General features: G+C 34.2%; 1 protein-coding gene across 2 annotated transcripts in view; it reads left to right on the forward strand.

The window, feature by feature from the left end:
* Positions 1-15,908: 15,908 nt before the first annotated feature.
* The window catches only part of UNC13C (unc-13 homolog C), a 155,064-nt gene continuing 147,805 nt past the window's right edge, over positions 15,909-23,167 (forward strand). For both annotated transcript variants that reach the window (XM_032194741.1, XM_032194742.1), the window contains exon 1: positions 15,909-19,260. In XM_032194741.1, the coding sequence (XP_032050632.1) occupies positions 16,293-19,260 (2,968 nt within the window). In that variant the 5' untranslated portion in view covers positions 15,909-16,292. The remainder of the gene's footprint in view (positions 19,261-23,167) is intronic.

Genomic DNA, 23,167 nt, shown 5'->3' on the forward strand with positions numbered 1-23,167 from the left:
GAGATAGAAAAAAGCACTGTCCAGTTGAGAAAAGAACACTTATGAAGACCTGGCAGAAGGAATGATACTAATGGAAAGCTAATAAAAGATATTGATGGAATCTAAGCAGGGGCTAGAGAGTGAAGGCTTGGGGAAAAACATCCAGGGGAGCAAATTACTATGCTTCCAGGTTTGTTATAAATGATATATCCCTTTGCTCTGTCAGTCCTAGCACTGTGAGAAGGATTTTTGCAAGTATTCAGCTTTTAGAGTCATTTCAGCACCTGCTTTAGAGTTCCTGTCTCACCCTTACAGAATTTTCTGGTGATCTGCCCTCTTGCCATCTACCCACCTTACCTATTTTCAAATTAGTGAGGCTGGCCATTTGTTTTCAATTCACTATCAAATAATTTTTTCTTTGATAGTTTGGTGGTTCAGACTCTTATTTAGTGCCATTAATATGGCTGTTAAGTATATACTTGACTTTAAGTATATGACTGAAGGCTGTGTGGAATGGCGGTAATGTAAATTCCTCCCTCTAGGTTACTTTTGTTCCAAAGAGCTTTTCCCTGTGTAAAGGGACTCTACAGGCAGGATAAACTTGAGTGCAAAGCAACTATTTGTTTCTTAACATGAACAAGAGAAAGCTAGGATCAATAACTTACTAGGCTAATCACAAATATGTGCATCATCCCAATAAGACAGGGTGTTTCTGTTCTGTTTTCGTGTTCCACTGGGCCAGCAAAGTGGGGAAGGATCTCTCTGCTGCTCCTTGCAATGGACTGATCATTGTTGATATTGAATTGCCTGCCATCTTCAGATTTGCTTTCCTCCTCTTCTTTTTATTTGAGTCATCCCACAACTTCCCTTCTCTTCTCATCTTGCTCACACTTTAATTACAGCTTTCTCAGTAAAACTCAACCAAGAGCATTAGCATGTATGAGATCTTCCATCAAAGAAACTCAAACTCCTTGGCTGAAGGCAACAATCAGTTCCTCAGCTGGGACCAGGATGCATGCACTGATAGAGCAGAGAAATGGAAAGTCTAATGCATGTAGTTTGCTCTGTGTCAGTGTTTGCTTATAATACAGGTTGTTTTATCTGGAATAAAGTTGTGAAGAATCAATAGAAATAAATTATTTGTAAGGGGAAATAATAAAAATTGACTTGTATAATAGGACAATGAGAAAAAGCAGACAAGTTTATTTCTCTGAGTTAATTATGCTTTTCTGTCTGTAGCACCAATAATAAGTTTATATGCAATTTTAAGAGAGCAAAAATAAATATTTGCACAATGCATTAGATAATATTTTTTTTCCTTTCTGAAATCAGAGCCAACTTCTACTTAAATTGTCCAAAAGCTGTTATGTTTTGAAAATTGTGTGTTCTCTATTGATTTTAAAACCTTCTAGCTGCTTTTACCTCACTTTATGGAAATTAAAACGCATAATTTTATGAATCTAAAAATAAGTTTAAAGAGGTTGTGTTTGGAGAAAGTATAGTGGAAATAAGAAATGGTCTGAACCTCCATAACTTCAAAAAAATATATATCCAAAATACTTCCTAATCATCTTGAAGTGTAAATATAAAAACAATTTACAGATGGATCCTATGCACTTATGAAATGTCAAAATTTGCATGTCATGAATAGTTATTTTCTTTTTTCCCTTCTTAGTATAAAGGCTTCTTTCTAGATAAAAAAAGGTGATGTATACTGTAAAGAAAATAATCATGGTGTGAGAGAAGCATGTCTCTAAAACTCTGTATGTGCTTCAAAAAAAAAAAAAAAAAAAAAAAAAAAAAAAGAAAGGTGTGGGAGTGCTCTATACGTTCTTTCACGTTTTTAATAAATTAGAAATTCTGCTAAGCATTGCAGGCAGAGCGTGATCACCTCTGGTAGTTGTGTGGTCGTCGCAGACCGCGTCCTCCGCAGGCGATTTGAAGTCGACAGCGTCCCGACAGCTGCGGGCAGCAGCGCGCCCCGCTCTGCGGGCCCGGGGCCGTCGAGCCGCCAGCAGGGGGGGCGCTGGGAGCGCACGGCCGCTGTCGTCGCCCCGCCTGCCGCAGCCGGGGCCGCGGCGGCTGCTTGCAGAGACTCCGCCACACACACACCCCGGGGGAGCAGTTGTTGCGCATCCCTGCGGCTGCAGGCAGACCGCGTGATTTCATTCCAACTGACTGCAGAAACTGCCTTTCTGTTCTTCCCAGTTGTTTTTTTTTTCCTTCTGATCTGGAAGTAATAATCCAATCTCTGACTAGGTTTAGAATACATGATATAAGAACTGATTGATCGGTTTTATTTATTTTTAATTGGTCAATTTAGGAACTGACACACTTACTGCCTTTTTGTAATGAAAGGGAAGGAATATTGGTCCTCTAATAAGACCAGAGAGGTGGAAGATGGCATAGAGAGAGCTTAATTCTGTGGCAGCTTTCCCAAATTTCAGGCTGCGATCCATCATGAAATTTAAATTGCTTCTAATCAGTTTATAAAAATCACCATTTCTGTATAAGTATTCATCAATAGAAACAGTCAATTAATATCCTAAAGGAGTTATTTACCACTGGTTATATTACCTAGAATTAGTAATGGAAATCTCTTAAATATTTTCACTTGACAGACTATTATTCCTAAGCAATATATACAATTGTTTTCTTCCTACAGATGCTGAAACTTAATAATAATAATATTTGTATGTATGTGTGTAAAAATGCATCTGTACGGCAAAGCCGTTGTCCCATTTTCAGAATGTAATTGGTTTCTAAATATAAAATTGCTTTTTATAAGATTATTACACTATATTTCAGATGGATTTGTTTTCCACATTGAGCTTGATATCCTAAGGTGTATTTTAGCCTAAAGAATGAAATACATACCTGTATAGTTTGGGTGCAGATGGACTCAAAATTTTATAAGCTGAGTATAAGATTGAAAAGATAAGTAAATTTGGGAAAGTTTTAACTACTTTGAAATTACAGAATTCGTTTTTCCCCTACAGAAGAGCTTCAGAGTTTAAACTACTTAATCAGGATCAAAGGGTACTACTACATGTGTTCTCACTTGCAACAATATTTCTCTGAATAATAATCCTTAAGTGAGAGAAATTATTAGATGCATTGCAGCTGTGGTTTCAGCTTTTTATTCATTTCTAATAGTTTTGTTATTTATTATTATTCATTTCTATAGTTTTGTTATTTATTTATTTCAAAGCTATTCAGACAAAAACAAAACAAAACAGAAAACAAACAAACAAACAAAAAACAGAAAGAAAAGTCTGACTCTTTTTAGAAAAGATGAGAAAGATTATAGTCACTCTCTGTCCTGAAGCTTGTTGGGGTGATTTGTTTTGCCTTGGAGATGTGAAGGTGCATGGAAGTATTCCTCCTGAACTCCTGAGTTCCATGCAAGTTAGCAGTGACTAAAGTAGTAGTCATTTGTTTAAGGTATGTTAGTAGTTGTTGTCCATACTATAATTATCCTGGAACAGAGCTAAAATTACTTTTCTTTTACATCTTCAGATTGTACAACTTTATCTTGCATGTACAGTGATACTATGAGATACAGGGTTCTCGGGGTTAATGGTCTTGGCACCAAGTCTGTAGTTCAATAAACATTTGGACAATGCTCTTAGACATATGTTTTAATTTTTAGGTATTTCTGTGTGGAGCCAGGAACTCTGCGTTTTTTTGCAGATTCCTTCCAGCTCAGGGTATTCTGTTCTGTTCTATATGAGCTAGTGTTTTTGATGACCTCTCTCCCCCAAGTACATGTGCCTGGAGCTTCATTATGTTCATTTGATTCAAATACAACTTCATTGGCACCATTTGCTTTATACCAAGAACACTTGACCACTGACAGATGGCTGCCTCAAAGAATTGTTGCTGAATGTCATGGTCACCTAATACTTGAAATAGGCGTACAGAATAGATGTATGTGAAGGCTGTTAGATGCCACTGGGGTTTATTTTTTGTTTGTGGTTTTGGTTTTGGATGGGGGTTGTGTTTGGTTTTAGTGCGTTACAGATTTTCTTCACATGTGAATTGGCTGGATGAAGTAGTTGCTGGTACTATTAAGATACTGGGATTGGCTAGAATTGTGTAAGAGGAATCACAGCATGTGTATATGGTCTGTATTTCTACTGTTATACAAGTGGCAATTATGTTTTTTATGCTGTCCATGAAGTACATTAAAACAGCGTCAGCCCTTAAAGGTGTGTTTAATAAAGATGACTTCATCAACACATGGGGATCATGGCAAGTAGCCACAAAACTGCAAATCACCCATGTGTCTGAACTGCTCCTTTGTATTAGTTTACTGAGGGTGGTATGGATGTTCTTTTAAGAACAGTAGCTTCATTCCAGTCATTAACATGGAAGTATCTGCACAACCAGAACTGTGAGAACATACATGCACTTATTTTAGGTACTATACAGAATGAAAATCTTTGCTTGTATATTTATTTCAAAAAGTTCTTAAAATCATATCTGTGTGTAGATCATGTGAACAGACATACAAAATAGCTTTCTTGTGAAGATGAATTTGGGTAAATCTGGTTGCAGGTAAATAAGATGTATTTATAACTAAAATTACTTTCTTAATTGGTCCAGATCTTTGCAATAAGAATCAGCATTTTGCTGGTTTTTGCAAGTTCTATATGGAAGTTTATTTCCAGGGTAGATAAATCATAATTTAGATCTGATGGCCTTTGTTTTTTTCTTCATTTTTTCCTTTGTATATGTACACTTCACCTGATATTTATATATATATCAATATAAAAACAATTGAAAGATAAATTTTGCAAAACAAAATTCCTTGCTCTCAAAGAAGTGGCTTCAAATTAAACCATTCAACACCTGAAAACATACCAGTTTAGTATAAAAAGGGTCAATACATTAGCAACTTGCTTGAAAACAACAACACTAAATGTTATGAGTTACACTATTTGTAAACAATTTTTATTAAATAAAAAAGCTATTTTTGCAAAGCTTTCCCAGTATTTACCATTTTTACTGTCTGTAGTCTCAAAACCATTTGCTTAATCTTCACAGAAACACAGTTAATTTGTCCTAAGTATGTATGTACTGTGGGTAGCCATGACTGATTAGGCTGCCTGATTCTTTTATTTTTTATTTTTATATACTTTGCATCCTTAATGAGCAGCCTTGTTGATTTTGAGAGGCATTATTGTTACATCTCAGGTAATTAGGCATATATTACTGAATATTTATATCAGTGGAATATTTTATATTGTGCATTTATAAGTTTTATGGCACTTTTGTTGGCATGCAACGTGGTAGATTTGAAACATCATTTTGTATAAGTTTAGGTAGAATACTAATTACTATAGGCTAAAAATTACAATAAGACATGAATAATAAAACATTCATCTACTTCTTAACTATAAGTCTAATTAAAAGGAGGATTTAAGGTTCCATTAATTTCAATAAAAGATAATAATGGTGCATAATTATTTTTATAATGATATACCCAAACAAATAACTTATATCCAGTAATTGGGCTTTGTGTTCTAGAATTGTTCCATCTGTAAATTGTACTTAAAAAGCATTGTGTTCCAAAATCCCATTGCTATAATAATACGATTGCAAAAAGTGAAAGCTACAACCAATAGAGCTTTAAATAACTATTACTAGAAATTGTTAAATACTTTTAACCACTATCTTTTACTCAATGTATCAATGTAATTTAGATGTAAATAACTGAATTACTAGTTTCTTTGGTACAAATATGACCAGAAATTCTGAAGTTTTATCTTTATGCAGGAATTTTACATAGTTTTCTGCTAGAAAACTTTGTATTTTATGTGGAATTTCAGTGTTGCTATCTGTAAGATTTAAGTGGTAATAGTATAGCTGCAATTGTATGCATGTACATATGTTTTGTAAAACTTTTACACTTGCATTATACATGTAGGTATGCATCTTTGCATGAATGGTTTTATATAGAATCATTCTGAATGTATTTCTGTAGTTCTTCATGTGCCAGAGTTTTGCATACATCTTTAATATGTTGAATGTGGCCTTACACACATGCTATTAAGTCAGATAACATTTGAAAGAACACCCAATATATTCTGTACAGGGTAATGATTTACTTACTGCATGCACAATAATAATCTGATCCGCTATTTGAATCCAAATAAACAAATGACTGAATCCTACTCTCTGGGTATTAACTAAGAGCATACAAAATACACTGTATGGAAAAGAAAGAAGTGATATACTGCTCGCTATCTGGAGCAACCTTAAATAAACATGGAATATTAATTGTTAGGAACCAGTTTAGCAGATTCATTAAAAAAATTAATTAATTAAAAACAATAATCGGCTGCTGGTGAAATCCCCACTGAAAGAAAAAAATATATATACAATTGTTTCTCTTCGTGTCATGTCAAACTGATAAATAAAAGGCTAGGTGAAACACGTCCCTACCAACCAAGAGATACTATCTCCCTGTTACCCTGGTGGACAGTGGTGCACCTGCTAGCTCTCACGAAGCACTGCATGTGTTGTTTCTATGAGCAAGGGCTCTCAATAAGCCTATTTTACTCCATCTGTGAAGCAGAGGGGCTGCCTTCCACGCTGGAGGGCTGTGGCTATTGCAGCGAACACTGCATTCAGAAACAGTGTCAGAAGAAAACAGCAATGGGTGAAGTTACCAGCACATAAAACACAAGGAAGATTGCTGTTCTCTCCTGTTGATGTTGTACTTGACCAGGAGTAAGATGCTGACTCCCATTTTGCTATTATAGTGAAGAAATAAATCTGAGATGCAGATTGAATACAATTACTCTTAGCTGGTAACCACAAGTTGTAGGAGGGTGGAAAAAAAAAAAAAAACAACACCAGGAAAGGAGGCTGGTGGAGAAAGCATTTAATGCTGCCTAGGGAATATGATGGAATTTTGAACAGATATTGTTGCGGACTGACAGCATGCCTGATTGCACTTGAGTTGAATCACTGAGAAGCAGCCTCATGTTGTATTGCACCGTTTTTAAGGCTGAAGGAAGAATGAGAAAATAGCAATGGAGTTGTGCACAGTATTTCTTCATAAAAGGAAAATAATATAAAGATGGTGGTATGTAATCTGCTTTTTTTTTTTTTTTTTTTTTTTTTTTTTTAAGAAGAATTTAATCCAGGTATGTATCTTCTTCGTATTTTTGTATCTAGTCTGCATACATTTTTCTGTTTCCTTTGTTTCCTTTCCTTATTTTCATTCTGAGTGTACCTCCCACTGTTCTAGCTAACGCAGTGCAATGATTTGTAACTGATTTTCTTTCTAATGCTGCAATGTTGATGAAACTGCCAGATCAAACAGACTTAAGAATCAACGCTTCTTTCTTAAAAAGTGTGTGTGTGGAGGGGGGAGGGGGGATGTATTTTGTAATGTTGGTAAGTTCACAGTGTTGAGTAAGGCAGTATAGTATTCAGTTTCACAATGAGTTGGAACATTTAAAGTTATATAAAAAGGTAAATTAAATAATTCAGATATGGATACATGGTGAAAATATAATATGTTTTACTTATCAGTCAGTATTTTCTTCCTAGTTGATCATAACATTAGTAATAAATTGAGCTTTACGGATGCTTATTTACTTCTGGGTCTTGATTAATCTTGAAGATGAACACCCTGCAGCTTTGCTTTGAAGAAATGGCTTGCTTAGAATAAATGCTTGATTCTGTTTCAAAGCTAAACTGATTTGTTAGAATACCTTCTCTTATATAGCCTCCCCCCCCCCCAATCCATAGCCTAAGAAAGCACAAAGGTATTTAATAGTTTTTTGTACATCCTTTAATTACACATTAGTGTTCTGTCTTCTGCAGTTCCAGAGACCAGGTAATAGTAGCTGAAACTATTTTCTTACTAGGAGATTGATGGTTCATTTTGTATTAAAAGGAAGAAATAGGCAAATATAAAAATGCAATTATATTAATTAACCCCCAACTTTTTTAGTCCCATGCATTTTTTTCTAATAGTATTTTCTTTCTATTAACAACCATTTTTATGTAATAAAACTGAAATAAAATGTAAAGATTGTACTAAGGACACTAATTTTTGTCTTTTAATGGGCATGTCTAGTGGTAAAAAGAGGAAAAATAATGTTCACCTGATTGGTTAGTAGTCCTGAAGTCTCTTAAAACATTTTCTTCTTAAAATATTCTGTTGCATTTTTAATTTGGCTGCAGGCCACTTTTCAGTAGGATTTTTTATAATGTGTTGATAGAGAAAGGGTTAATATCAGTTCCAGCATCTGAATACTGAAGTTAACCCTTAGCTGACAGGATTTCTTGTGCCTTGAAAGGATTTGCTGGTATTGCACTACTTAATTGCTTTCTTATGTGCAAATAAACTCAGTTGATCATGAAGATGTAACTTTTTCCACAGTAGTGGTGGTACAATGCTTGTATTCTGAATGAATCTGCCAGTGATTACATCATTAAAAAAAAAAAAAAAAAAAAAAAAAAAGCTTATATTTAGTGCAATACACAGCTATGATTTAGTAATCTATAGCTAGCAAGTAAAATGAAAATTGGAGGTTACTTGACATATTTGGCTGTTCTAAAATTAGGGCTAATTCTTACCATATTAGCCTTCAATATACTGATATACTGAGAAAAGTGTTGAGAGAATGCTGTTGAGACTGAAAGTGTCAGAGAAAAGTAGTTTAAGGTTAAAATATCTATTCACTGTATGTTATTTGGTTAAGGGTCTTATGATAGAGATTGTCGTTAACTGTCATCTCAAAGACATTTCATATGTAAAAAAGCAATGATACAAAATAAATATTGTTTTTGGTGGAATTTTCACAAGCCTCAGACTTGTTTTAAGGTCTTCTGTCACTATACCATCTGCTTGATCCTGCACTGATGCCAGAACAGCATTATCATAATGTCTATATATGACTGTGGAAATACTTGGGAAGTCGCAGGTGAAGTACTGGGACTCCAGAGTATTGCCAAGCTGGAGGAGGAGGCTGATTGATAGCTCAGAGTATTTCCTAATTTGTAAAAGTATCAAGGAAGTCTGAAAGCTCCAATTTCATTTTTAAGTGTAGTGTTGTAAAAATGCAGGAAGAATGAAATGATCTCATGAGAAAGAATCTAGTATATAATTACAGTAAAACAGAAATTTTGAATTATAAAAATTCTTTGGCACATAAGAAGGTTCTTGTGAAGGTTCTGTTTTTATTGTCATGTATCATTCAATTAAGTTCATAGCTCTAAGGCAGAAGTTCTTACTTTTTGTGGAAATCTAAGTGTAACTCTATAGTTGTCAGTTGAAGCCAAGAAAAAAAATGTTATACAGTTTTTGCAGCATATTTAAAAGCATATTTAATGTCTGCTGTGCTTGTCAGTGAAGGTCAGCTCAGGTGTTTGGCAAGCATGGCTCCTGTCTGTGTGTATACTGTAGGGGTTACTGTATGTTACTATCAACAGTAGTTGTGGTGGTTTGTGCTTATGGCAATTCTCAAATGTAAAACACACAGATTATTGCTACAGTTCACCAAATGAAAGATTCTTTATTAAAAACTATCCATTTCATAATTTTGTGTTATAAAAATAATTATATTATTAGTACATTTCAGAAAATACAGAAAGCCTGTTTGATGACAAATGGAAGGTACATGGTTTTAACAGTGATGTTAGTTCACAGATCATTTTTGTAAGCATCTTTAAAAAAAAAAAAAAAAAAAAGGAAAATTTTCCCCAAAACTACGAAATGAAAACCAAACAATCAAACAAAAAAACATCAAGGCTGTCTAAAACAATCTCTTACATATATTGATTTAGTCCAAACATGGTCCAAATCTCCATGGCTGTCTCTGTCCAGAAGGGATCTAATCCAGGGTAGAGAATTGCCCATCCCAGGGCTCAGGCCAGACAGAACAATTAGAGGATTAAGATTCTATAACGGTGAAGAAGTGGAGAGATATTTTTATTATTATTATTTTGATGTAATAATTACAGATTGTTAGTATTGTACAAGACTTTGAATGTACATTCAGTATACTGTAAGTATATATATATATATATATATATATATGTATGTATATAACTTCATATGTGTTAAGCTTTACCATAACTTAAATCTCTTTGGCTTTCAGGGTATAATGCTGCAAAGAAAACTTCTAATAAAAAATACAGGCAAATCTAATGACAGACCTGACACTTGGTGAAATCCATGTTGATGCTTTCTCTTTTTCAAAAATATTAAGTTGTTCTGATTATTCTGAATGCTTTATAGTAAATCTTTTGTATATTTGAGGTAACGTGAAATAACATTCATGTGATATTCTAACTCACCGAAGCTAATATGCTTTGTATTGACTTGGTAATACAGTTATCCTCATATTCTTACTAAATAACATCTTTATCTTCAAGTTTTTCCATTCCTTCTGTAGATTGCATTTAAATAGGAACAAGCTATTAAGTGGAATTGTCTGTAGACCTCACCTTTTGAGGTGAGTATTGACTAAATGTAAGTTTATGTAGGCTCATGTAGGACAGCATAATGTACATACAGCTTTGAAAAGGGGAAAAAAGATTTTCAGGGTCACTATTGTTTTTCATCTTTTTATACTACATTATCTTTTTTTTTTTTTTTTGAGAAACAACTAGAAGCATAAAAGAAAAGTTTGTATAATTAACCAGATAATATTGAAGCTGTGTTCCAAATCACATGCAGTCTACTTCTTAACCCTTGTGTGCATTAGATATAAATACTCAACTACAACATTCTAAACTATCTTCTGCTCTCCAAATGAAGAGCACATTTTAACTTTAGGAATCTGTTCATTAACTTTTTACATTTAAATATTACTTACCATATTGCATTAATTCCCTCTTTTTGTTTGCAGACTTAGTTGAGGTCATTTACTTGTCCTTTAAGAATGAATTGCTTCAAATGTGATTTTTATGTTTGAAATATAAATACTATACCACAAATTTGTTTCTGTAGAAAGAAATAGTGTTCTAAATGTATTCAACAATTACGTTAGCAGTTCATTAATGATTTGTTGGCAACTTTAACTTCACAGTTACTGTAAGATGACTTCTCAGAGAAATGCAAATATTATGAATTTACACAAGGTGTGGAGAACAGTGTAACAATATACGTTTATATATTGAAAATTTAGTGTCTTTTTTTTATCAGCTTATGTCTTCAGTAATAATTAAGCAAAAACATATTTGAATTTGCATAAAAATCCTCTTTTCCCATTGTTATCATAGCAGTAGGGAAGCACCAGAGGAGACATCTGTCTCCAAAAAAATTGCTCATCCTGCCAAGCTGGGAATTTACATTTTCTTCTAAATTCTTCTGCTATGCTACTACATATTATGAAGTAGTTTAATTGCCAAATAACTGTTAAACTGCTGATATAATTCACTAATATGCAAAGCTATATTTATTTCTTTTTTAGAAACTGTTGTAATCACAGTAAGACAAAGTCAGTTTTAAACATATGCCACACTTGCATCTGTTGTTATCCTTAAAATCTATTACGTCATATACTGAAAGAAGTAATAGCTAGAGTGACCAGTGTCTCATTGTGTGGCTGTTAAATACTTAAAAGGGATTCCTTAGTCTACTTGACCATATGTATGAGTTCTTCAGAAGGCCTTGTAGGTTTAAAAATAAGTAGGTGGTGTGCTTTTTGGATGGGAGCTTGAAATAGCAGTTTGGTGTTAGTTGTATTGGTAACATGCTCTATAAATAGAAAAGTAACATTTAATGGTGGTTAGATACATTAATACCAGGATCCATAAAGAAATATCACTTGATAAATAAGCAAGTATAGTGAACTTTCCAAATAGTATTAAAGGACAACAGGGCTTGCTTTTCAGCCAAATGGAGAAAGTGCCACTCTTGGCTGATAATGGTATTAGAACATTAAAAAGTAAATTTCCTAGATTACAAGTAATGTTCATAGAAGGATGCTGTAAAGCTTCAAGCCAAGATATATGGCATATGTCATGACTCCTGTGGCTGCTTTCTTCTACTTTTCTTTCTGCCCCATTAAGACTGATGTTGCCATTAAGATTGATATTGTCCAAGAGTCTATTTTTTTCAGTATTAGTATAAGAGAATCAAATCTGCATCCATCTGAGGCATAGCTGAAGCATAGATTTAGTGTTTTGATGAATGATTTAATGTTCATATGAATGACTGATGGGGAGCGGGGGGGTCCAGGCAGAAGTTTGCTGTTTTATTTGAGAATTTTCTGGAACAAAAAGTAATTATCCACAGAGGAAGCAGAACTACTTTGCTGTTGTTGTGCTTCTCTTCCAGGGTCCGCAGGCAGGTCAGTTATATAATGTGCAGTATTAACATCAGTATAATATTATCTTGAGAGATTCACCAATAACACCAATCAAAAATGTCAGTATTTAAGAAGAATACAAAAATAATTAAAAAATATAAAGCAACAAATGTTTCAAATTAATGTCTTACAAATTGTCATCTGAGACAATTATCTGTTTAATGCCATGGTTAGAGTAGATTAATTAAATAATCCCAAGTATAAAAATGTTTGTGTAACTTTCACCTAACAGACATAAATACAGTGATGGAAGTACAGTTATGTGAGGATAGCTTTACTCACAGGTGACTAAGACTAGTAAAAGACCATACTCGAAAAATCTGTAGATCTGAATTGCAGTTATTCTGTTATTGAATCCTCGTGTTCCTGGTAGTAACTGACTATCTTAACTTATCTGACTATCTTATCTGACTTATCTCACTTTATGTGGATACAAATAATTGTTTTGTTTGTGTAATGTGTGTAATTAATTCATATCTGTGAAGCATTTTGCATATATCAAATAGATGTTGCTGCCTACAGGTAGTACTGACTGCTTTGGCAGTATTGCAGAGTGGTATTACTGCAGACAAGGGCTTTTTGGTTTTGTTTTGGTTTCCCCTACTGTCTTGGTATTGTGAAAACAAACTGCCACATGTATCTTTAAAGACGGAAAATGAGCTTTAACATCATCTTCTTCCCTGCCCCCTTCCAATATGCACAGGCCCCTTGTGGCTGACTAATAGTGTAAAGATTAAGCAGAGCTATGGTTCTGCATATTTCTTGCCTTTTGGGGGAGTGGGAGGGTGACATTCTGAATCCAAAAATTTAGAGGGTTACCTCTGAAAAGGGATGCTGTTCTACAGCTTTGTTTGTTGGAATCCAGCAGATGGGTCAGCAGTGATCTACCTATTCGTTGTAAATACTGAAATTATTTTTGTAAGATAGTGCTTCTGTTTTCTTATGTTTTGTTTTCCCTTTATAAGAGTAGAGGGCTGGATTTCATAAAATGGGAAGAATTAGAACCTATAATCTATAGAGTTATAATCCATAATGATAATCTATCTGGTGTTCAGATTTGCAGCTATATACACATGCTTCCTTATTTCTTAGATCTTTAACCTACACTAGTATGCTTCCGTTTTAAATTAGTGTATTAATCTTTACCCAAAACAAAGAAAAAAACAACAAGCTATAATGACTCAAATTTGATTCAACCTGAGGAAAACAGTTTTGGAAAACCAGTAGTTGACAGAGCAATGATAAGTTGTAAACTGATTAACAGGTCATATGACTAATATACATGTAGCTGAGATCAAATGTAACTTGCATGAGAGAAGATAAATATGCTCTATTTAGCAGATCTGTGTGTTTGACAGTACAATTTTTAATTTCCTACAGTGTTGTCAGAAACTGGGTTTAAATGGAGTAATGAATTTGTAGCTATTTATAGTATTTTCAATTATCTCTGAAAAAGCATAGGTCAGGCATTGGATTAAAAAAAAAAAAAAAAAAAAACAACAAACCACTATTGGTGGCTATGAAATCAAGATTCTTCTACAAAGGAGTTATTAAACCTTATTTAAAATGAATAAAATATTCCAGATTCCAATTATAACTTTATTATTTCTAGATGTTTTCTAGCCCAAGAGAATAAAAAAGACTTCTAGCTTGTTTGTACATTGTTGGTTTGAAATCTTTTCAATGAGAAGTATGTCCAAGTCACCTGAATGAAGTTGATATAAAAGGCCACTTAAAAACTATGGGTTTTCTGGGCAGAGAAGGCAGGCAGTCTCTTCAAATTTTTGTTCAATAAATGGTTACAGAAATTCAGTTTTATAGCTAAATGTTTATCAAGTGTGTCATCTTGAAACTTGCCGTTGATATAGAAAAGTATTCCAGGGTGGATCCATCCTCTGCTAACAACATGAAAACTAGTCAGCATTGACTCTAGTGAGTGAGAGCTTTGTAATATTGAGTTTCTATTTGCATGCCTTGAAAATTGCATGCAGCCGCATTGAGCACTCTTTTCTTCCAAACATTGCTTGCTCTTAATTGACTTCTCATACTCTGAATTCAGACATAAAGCATATTTTTAGCATGCATGGGTCAGCACAGAATTGGTAATATTTTTTTCTTTCCAGTTTATTTTCCACAAATAATATTTCTCTAATAAAACAGGCAGCAACTTTGGGAAGGACGAAAAATATATTCTTGTGTTTGTTCTTGGTCTGCACGGTTTTGTTATAAACTGGAAAAGAAATGTCTGCTTACATCATCTGTTCTAGAACTCCAGTAACCAACCAGGCTTTTGCCAGCTTTTCTTGGGCTCTGTTAAACGTGGTGCCTTTTGCTTTTGCTGTATGAATGTTATTTGTTTGCTGATATCAACTGTAACATAAGTAATAGTAAGCTCGAGGAAGACAAATCTCATCATGAAAATACCATATTTTGAGGTGTGTAAGGAGATGATAATGTTTCATGCATTACCATGCTGTTTGCAGGCCAGGAGAACAATTCATATCCCTTAGCCCTCTTATGTTACCTCAGAGTAAGTTTTAATGTTCGTGTAGCCTGTATCTAAATAAACTTCTTATTCTGCCAAAGAATTTTTAGATGGGTTATAATTGGTCATTTTAAGAACTAATTTGTTGGATTTTTCTGAGCTATTTGTCTTGTTTCTACCCTTTAGTTATGAGACTGAATGATATGCTGTCAAAAAAAAAAAAAAAAAAAAAAAAAAAAAGACATCTATTTGTCTTTAGAATGTATTAATTATGTTTCATACGGAATAAATATTTCTGTTACTGAAAATAACCTTCCAGCTACCTCCTGGAATCTATTCTTACATTTCTTTAGATGAAATTGTTTTACTGTTGTAATGCCATCTGCTTTTCTCCTTGTAAATCATGTTTATTTCTCTTACCTGTTATGTGTATTTTTTCCCTGTGTCCAGCACAATGTAAAACTTAATTTGGGTGACATTGTTTTATCACTTGCCTTTATCATTATCTATTTATTTTCTGTAGTGTTTTGTGTGTGTGTGTGTGTTTTGTTTTGTTTTGTTTTGTTTTTTTGGGGGGTGGAGGGGAGGGAGGATTTGGGGGGAGAAGGATTTACTGTTTGCTTTTTTCCCCCTCACTTTTTTAAAGAACAAAACCCTTGAAGGCATGCACACTTCAAGTCCTGGCTTACCATAGCATGTATTAGTCTGGTATAAAGACAAGAAATTTATTTCTCAAGATATGTCATGTGTATTCTCCCATATAAGAATAAAAAACAGTAATTCATTCATACAATGCTAGTTTGCACCAAATTCCACCTTGTTACAAAAGATAAACCAAGAGAGACCTTTGTACTTTCTATTTTACTAGCTAGGAACAACTTGTTAACCTGAAAATTGTTGCCTACTACTGTACATTGTATGGATCTAAATTGAATTATCATTACTCTGAAAGAAAGCAAACAACTTTAATACCAAGTTTCAGGGAATCACTGTACAATGTTAATGTTTGTAAATGTATCTAATTCTTTTATTTGTAAAAGTACTTGTTCAGAACTACTTCCAGCTTCAATAATTTTAAAAAGTTCCGTCCAGACAAGTATAAGGAAAGTATAAATAAATACATCCCTTGTAACGCAACTAACATAAACAGTGTTTAACAGTACTAATGTTGGCAGCAATAGTAACATCATTCCCTCCTTTTTAGACACTTCAAGAAGCCATGCGCAAGAGAGTGAGATTTTACAAGACATACAAAAGACCTTCAGGATTTGGTTTCTAACAAGCAGATGTGGCTTTTTAGTTGTATTTTTGTTGTTGTCTGGTTGGTTGGTTGTTTTTTCCTGTCAAATGCTACCAGAACATCACTAGTTTACATATCTAGAGTCTCTGTTCATTAAATACTGGCTGATGATCCTCTTGGAGATACAAATATTTGTCTGGAGCAAAAATTGTGTTTTCTGGAAACAGGTTAATATAAATTACACTCCATGGTTTCTGCCCATCTAAAGAGCCTGATCTCATCTTACATATATAAGATTTGCAAAGGAATGTTTACAAAGAAATTGGGAAATAGTACAAAAAGGAAACAGAGTTGTCAGACTAAAAAGGATCAAGACTTAACTCAGATTGGACAAACAAAGAATCCAAAATTTTCAAATGCTTTAAAAAGCACTGTTAAAAAGATTGCCAAGTGTCCATCTGCTCGCAACTTATCAACTGAAGAAGAGGAAAGTAACAGAGAATTTTCACTTTCTCCAACATTCAGTTACAGAGTTGCTATTGCCAATGGACTGCAAAAGCCAATTTTTGTAACAAACGATAACAATGAAGATATAGTTCAAGATCTGTCTTCAAATGATAGTTCATATTCTGAATCATTAAGTGAAGTAAGAACTAATAGCAAGAAAAACAAGTATTTATCATACACAATGCCTGTGAGACGCAACAGAAAGAGTTTAAGTAGCCTTGCACCATCTGATGGCAGTTCTGATGGAGAACGCACTTTACACACACTGAAGCTGGGAGCTTTGCGAAAACTAAGGAAATGGAAGAAGAGCCAAGAATGCGTCTCATCAGACTCAGAACTAAGTACATGGAAGAAAACATGGGGTTTAAGAAGTAAATCTCTAGACAGAACTGGTCATCACCAGAAATCAAATACTCTTGAACCCGGTTTCAGTTCAACAGGTTGTATTAGTCAAACCCATGATGTTATGGAAATGATCTTTAAAGAACTTCAGGGAATAAGTCAAATTGAAACTGAACTTTCTGAATTAAGAGGGCATGTAAATGCCCTGAAACAATCAATTGATGAAATTTCTAGTAGTGTGGAAGTAGTACAAAATGAAATTGAACAATTGAGAACTGGATTTGTACAGTCCAGAAGAGAAACTCGAGACATACATGACTACATTAAGCAGATAGGCCATCCGGGAAACAAAGCAAGTCTTAGGTTTCTAAATGTGCCTGAAGAAAGGCTTGAAAAAACTGAAAACATAGTTTACAAAATATTAATAGATAAAATGGGGTTCTCAGAGGCACAAAGCACTATTAAAATTGAGTTTGCCCAAAGACTGGGGCAACAAAGAGACTGTCCAAATGCAAAGCCAAGACCTGTTCTTGTTTACTTTGAGTCATCACAACAGAGAGACTTGATTTTAAAAAAGTCTTATAAACTTAAGGGAAGTGGCATTGGAATTTCTACAGACGTTTTTTCCCATGACATAAAAGATAAAAAAGAAAAAGGAATGCCTTCTTCACAGACATATGAGAGTATGGATATGAAGCTTTTAACAATGGAGACAAAAACTAAAATGCATGATTGGGAGTCACCTGACAGTGATAAAGACTTGGAATCAGATATAAACAAGAACAGTTATGCAAAATTATCTAAATCAGCACTTCAAATAAAAGCAGGCATGACAAAGGGGAATGCTGAGTCCCCAAATACTAAAGACCTTAATAGAACTGGTGATAATAATACCTTTGCAAACAGAAAAAAATATGATAATCAGTCAGCGGAATTTGACAATGTGGAAAAGCAACCAAAGACCTATTATTCAGACATGACTCCTCTATGGCATTTGCAGAATGACTTTGCAACACCAAAACTTAGCCGCTCAGAGTCCGATTTCTCAAAACTGTGTCAGTCCTACTCTGAGGATTTTTCAGAAAATCAGTATTTTAACAGAACAAATGGCAGTTCACTGTTGTCTTCCTCAGATCGAGAACTTTGGCAGCGAAGGCAAGAAGATTCTGCCAACTGGTATGGCAGTTCCCAGGAACAGACTTTTGTCCAAGATAACCAACAGGACTCAGAGCAAAATGAAGTAGAGAACACAGAAAACATTGACAATGGAGTAATGGACAATGGAATAATGTGTGCATCTAGAGACAGAAGCCACTATAGTGGTTCTCAGCTTTCTTTACATGATGATCTTTCACCATGGAAAGACTGGAATCAGTTGGAACAAGGGGCAGATTTGGGCCTAGACTCATCCACCCAGGAAGGTTTTGTGTATGACATGAGCAGTCCTTCAGATCAACAGACAGATTTTGGAAAGTGTCAAAGTTCTGATCTCCAGTATGATACTGAAAGCTATGATTTTACCCTTGATGGAACTTCTCCATCATGTCCGGGTCTTGACAGTGAATCACAAAGTCAGTGGACTGGTCAGTATGATGATTATCAGGAAACAAATTCTAACTCATCTTATCAGAATCAAAACAGATTGCCTATGATGTACCGAAGTCAGAGTGAGCTACCAAGTGATGACTCAGAAGAAGCACCTCCTAAATCATGGCATAGCCGATTAAGCATAGACCTTTCTGATAAGACTTTCAGCTTTCCTAAATTTGGATCTACACTTCAACGTGCTAAGTCAGCATTAGAAGTAGTTTGGAATAAAAGTACACAAAGTTTAAGTGGGTATGAAGACAGTGGATCATCTTTCATGGGAAGGTTTAGGACTTTATCTCAGTCTACTGCAAATGAATCAAGCACAACACTTGATTCTGATGTTTATGCTGAGCCTTATTACTATAAAGCAGAGTATGAGGAAGACTTAATTGAACCACCCGGTGAGAATGAAACAGACTACGTTGAAGTAATGGAACAAGTCCTTGCTAAACTAGAAAATAGAACTAATAGTAGTGAAACGAGTGAGCAGGTACAAGAATATGAACTGGGACAGTCTTCATGTGGAACTCCTTATGCAGTACTTCCAGAGGAGGAGTATGATGGACAGTTTGACAGTTTAGTCAGTGAAGAGATATTGGAAGTTGAAACTGGCATGGCTGCTCATATAGAAGTAAAGGAAGATGAAAATCAGAATGTCCCAGAGATGTTTACTGAAACTCCGAAGAAGAAAATAATACGACCATCATTCAAAGAAGCTGCTTTAAAAGCATACAAGAAACGAATGAATGACTTGGAAGAGCAGATCCTTTCTGGAGGTAATTTTATTTTATTTTTTAATATTGTCTTTTAAGCAAAACATTGTTCTCAGGATCAGAAACAATACCTTACTTTCTGTCTGCTCCTGCTTCCTTTGAATTTGGTGACAGAAAGTCTGTCTGTTTCTGGGTTTGTTCATAGGGTGAAATAGTCCCATGGAAATCAAAAAGCTAAAATTATACAAGTGTTTTGAAGGAATTTTCTGGATATGTCTAAATAGAAGTTTACAAGCAATAGTAGTGCTTTGAATTTATTACTTGAAAATTAAATTTTGCAAGACTTAAACACTTATTAAAGAACTAAACAGCGAGTTATTCTTAGTTTCCTTGGTATACTTGTAATCACATGAGCAATGCAGAATGTTCAGATACTAGTGTTTCCTTTAACAGTCTCCAAGGCATGATTGATTCTATATTCATCCTGATAAGCTGTGTTCTGCATCCTGTATGCACCCCATAACTTATTACAGACTTGTAAGAGTGCAAGTCTAAACTGATTTAAATTCTGTCCTTAGTTGTACTGACAATAAGCCTTTAAATGAACGGTCTGTCCTCAATAAATAAATAAATAAATGGGGCAGGGGAAATAAGAAGGTAGTGTAAGGGGTAACGTCTATGTATAAGGAGGTGGGGGCAGAAAGGACTCCTGTATTAGCAGACTTCAAAGCAGGCAATCATATATATATCTTAAAATCTCTAGTAATACACAAAAATAGTGATTTTCAATATTAATTTACACTGTAATTTTAAAGTAATAACATTGTTTGTGTTTTTAATTGGGATCACATAACTACCATAGCTAGCCAGATGGTAATTGTCACCTTGCAGATGGTAATTGTCACCTTGACTGAATCTTTGCTTTCTTTATCTACATTGCAAAAATAATCATCAGATACATTCATTTTAAAGATGAAGAATTGTGCCTTTAGCCAAAGAATGTATTAGCAGTAATTAGTGTCCAAATCTTGAGCTACTATAAGGTTTCTTTTGTACATGGAAAAGCACTTTTATAATAAACTTATAGTCAAATTGAAAGTGTGTTCCACAAACAATTGTTAATATGATAGCCTGTATTAAATTTTATTTTTGTATTCAGATAATGACACTAGGTTGTAAATTTGTGTTTTGCAGATACATTCCTACAGTGCTGTGTTAGACACTAGATGATGTATATACGAAAAATCAGCTAACAATAGCTAGTATTTTCTATAATTTTTCATGATTTTTATGAGGTATTGTGGGGTAGGGGGAACAGCCTTTGTATGTAGTCACTGTTCTACAATAGGAACATAAATGTCTGAGGATCTAATCAAAGAAAGCACACAGGAAAAATGCAAGCTAGCGCATGTTGCTTCAAATATTTGAAGTCTATGTCTTAGTATATGTGATCAGATAACATACTGTAACTAGAAAATGAAAATTTTGAAGTTACATCTCATGTGATCAGTCCTTTTTAATTCCTTTAATCCAGCAGTTAAAAAAAAATCTTTCAGTCTTTTAGTCTATAGACATTCTTTTTTTTTCTGAACTGCTAACACATTTCTTATAGTATAATTACAGATAAGCCAACCAAAATCTAGTTTATGAAAGTGCGTTGTAGATTATGGGTCATAAATTGTTTTCATGGTTAGATGGTGTCATACTAGGACATCCACATTCATTTTCAATGAGATAGAGAAGGGTGTATACTAAAAGGTTAAAGGGAATTTACATACAAATTTCTACAACGGTACTTCTCAGATTATCCTGACAATGGCATTCATTAATTTTTGAGTAGCAGTTCTGTTTTCTCTTCACACTTTTTTTTTCCACTCAAAGAAGAAGGAGATGTGTTCCACATAGATACTCTGCCTTATTAGTCACTGGTTTGTTAAAAGTACCTTCAGGTCCTATAGTATATTTGGCTATGCTTATTAACAGCATAGTTTTCATGTATTACGTCCAGTGGATGAATGTGATATTTTACCTTTTAATGTCTGCAGAACACCTAAGAAGTCTTTAAACTAAAATGTTTAAAACACTCAAAATATTTCTCATAATTGTAGTAATCTATTAAAAGAATACATTACTTGAACTCTGCCTTCTGCTGAGTGACATGCAGTATTATTACATTAAAATCTTGATTCTTCCTTCAGTGAGCAGGATAACTTATAGACTGTCTATTCACAAATGATGGGATCCACAAATCAAATCTCAAAAGCCCTCTGGACATGGTCCTGGGCAACCTATTTTTTGTGATCTCTTTGAGCAGGTTTATTAGACAAGTTGACCTTCAGAGGTCCCTTACAACCTCAACTATTTTGTGATTTAAATAATAATAATAATACATTTTTGGAACACTTTGCATGAAGTCTTTGAAGAAGTACCTCTTAATGTCAGTTTGTCCTCTAGAAGAAAACATGTTTAACTTTAGTTTATTACTTGAATTGTAAAGAAATTTTGTTTTGTTATATAAAACATTTTGCAAGATCTTAAGGAAGTTTTATGAAACACACAAACTGTACACTTTGTAGCCTTTCAGTTTTCACACTATGGCCCCTTTCTTTACATGTGGATTCATGCATGTCTGGAGAATACTAAATTAATTAAGCAAATAATAGTTTGGGGTATTATATCTTTGTAATTTGCAGGAGCAATAATACCTCTAAGGAAAAGTGACAAACAGCTGATTTAGATGTTATATTACTCTTTATGAAAGGCTTTCTGACACTTACTGCTTTGATTCATAGTCATTTTCTGGTTTATTATCTGTGTATGGAACAGTGCTTGCTGCAGATCAATTCCCTGAATTCATCTTAATTATATAACCAGAGCATCACCTATTTTTTAGTGAATTGTTTCATTTGTCCATGTAGTTCATTTAGTCAGGAAAGAGTAGTAAGCAATCTGGCCAACCAGAGATATGGCCAGATAATATAGTAGTGTTGTTTCTCCAATCTAGTGCAAAAGAAAAGTATCGAATGCTGCTGTTTTCATTCTAGTAATGCATTAAGTAAAGTTCTTGAATCTTTGGTACATAAATAATGCATCAGTGTGAAAGAGTCTTGTTGGATAACCTTATTCTCTAGCTAGATAGAAAAAATATGCTATGGGCTGATTGCTGATTACATCAGGTTTTTGGAGAAACACTGGATTGAGAGTGATAGAATATGTGGATGAGTGGAGATATGACCAATATACAAGTAATCCTTGGATTTAAAATTCTGTAAGGATATAGAGGCATTGTAATGATTCATGTATATTAATGGAAAGAGTTTTTATAGAAAAAAAAAGTTTTTATAGAGCTTTTATAGAAAAAAGTAGAGAAATTTTAGTCAGTGGTTTGTTTCATAAGCAAGAAAAACTTTTACCCTCTTATTTATTGTTCCAGTCCTCACTTGTTACTTTCTCTCTTTCTAGATTTTGCCCTATTGGCTTCTTTCATTCCATGCCCATCTTGTTCTCCTTATCTTTTGCAGGTGCAAATAAGTTTCTCTCCTGATGAAACTATCACTCTGGGTAAGCTTCCAGAGTTGCATGCACTCTTGTGAGTTGCTTCTAATGATAATAAAGACTTCCATCTGTGAAGGATAGTTTACAATCAGTAGCTTAATGATCTTGTTGATGAAGATTTTGCTGATCATTTGGTGACTGAAAAATCTTTTGGTCTGGAGTTTCTGCTACAGAGTAACCCGTTTGATTGTCTATGGTTTCAAGATAGCTGAACTCATCTTACTCTATGAATACACACACTCACTGGCAAGTCAGATTACAGGGGCCAGGTATGGGATCTGTGTTAAACAATGGGTGAAAGTTGCTTTACTTCTTGTTCTATAGGAAGAGATTTGTATTATATTTTGTGGTGTCTGACTGGAGAACAGAACTCTCAGAGTCAGTAAAAGCATCTTTTTTTTTTTTTTTTTTTTTT

Source organism: Aythya fuligula, chromosome 11 (genome assembly GCF_009819795.1).
Source record: "Aythya fuligula isolate bAytFul2 chromosome 11, bAytFul2.pri, whole genome shotgun sequence".
NCBI classification, from domain to species: Eukaryota; Metazoa; Chordata; class Aves; order Anseriformes; family Anatidae; genus Aythya; species Aythya fuligula.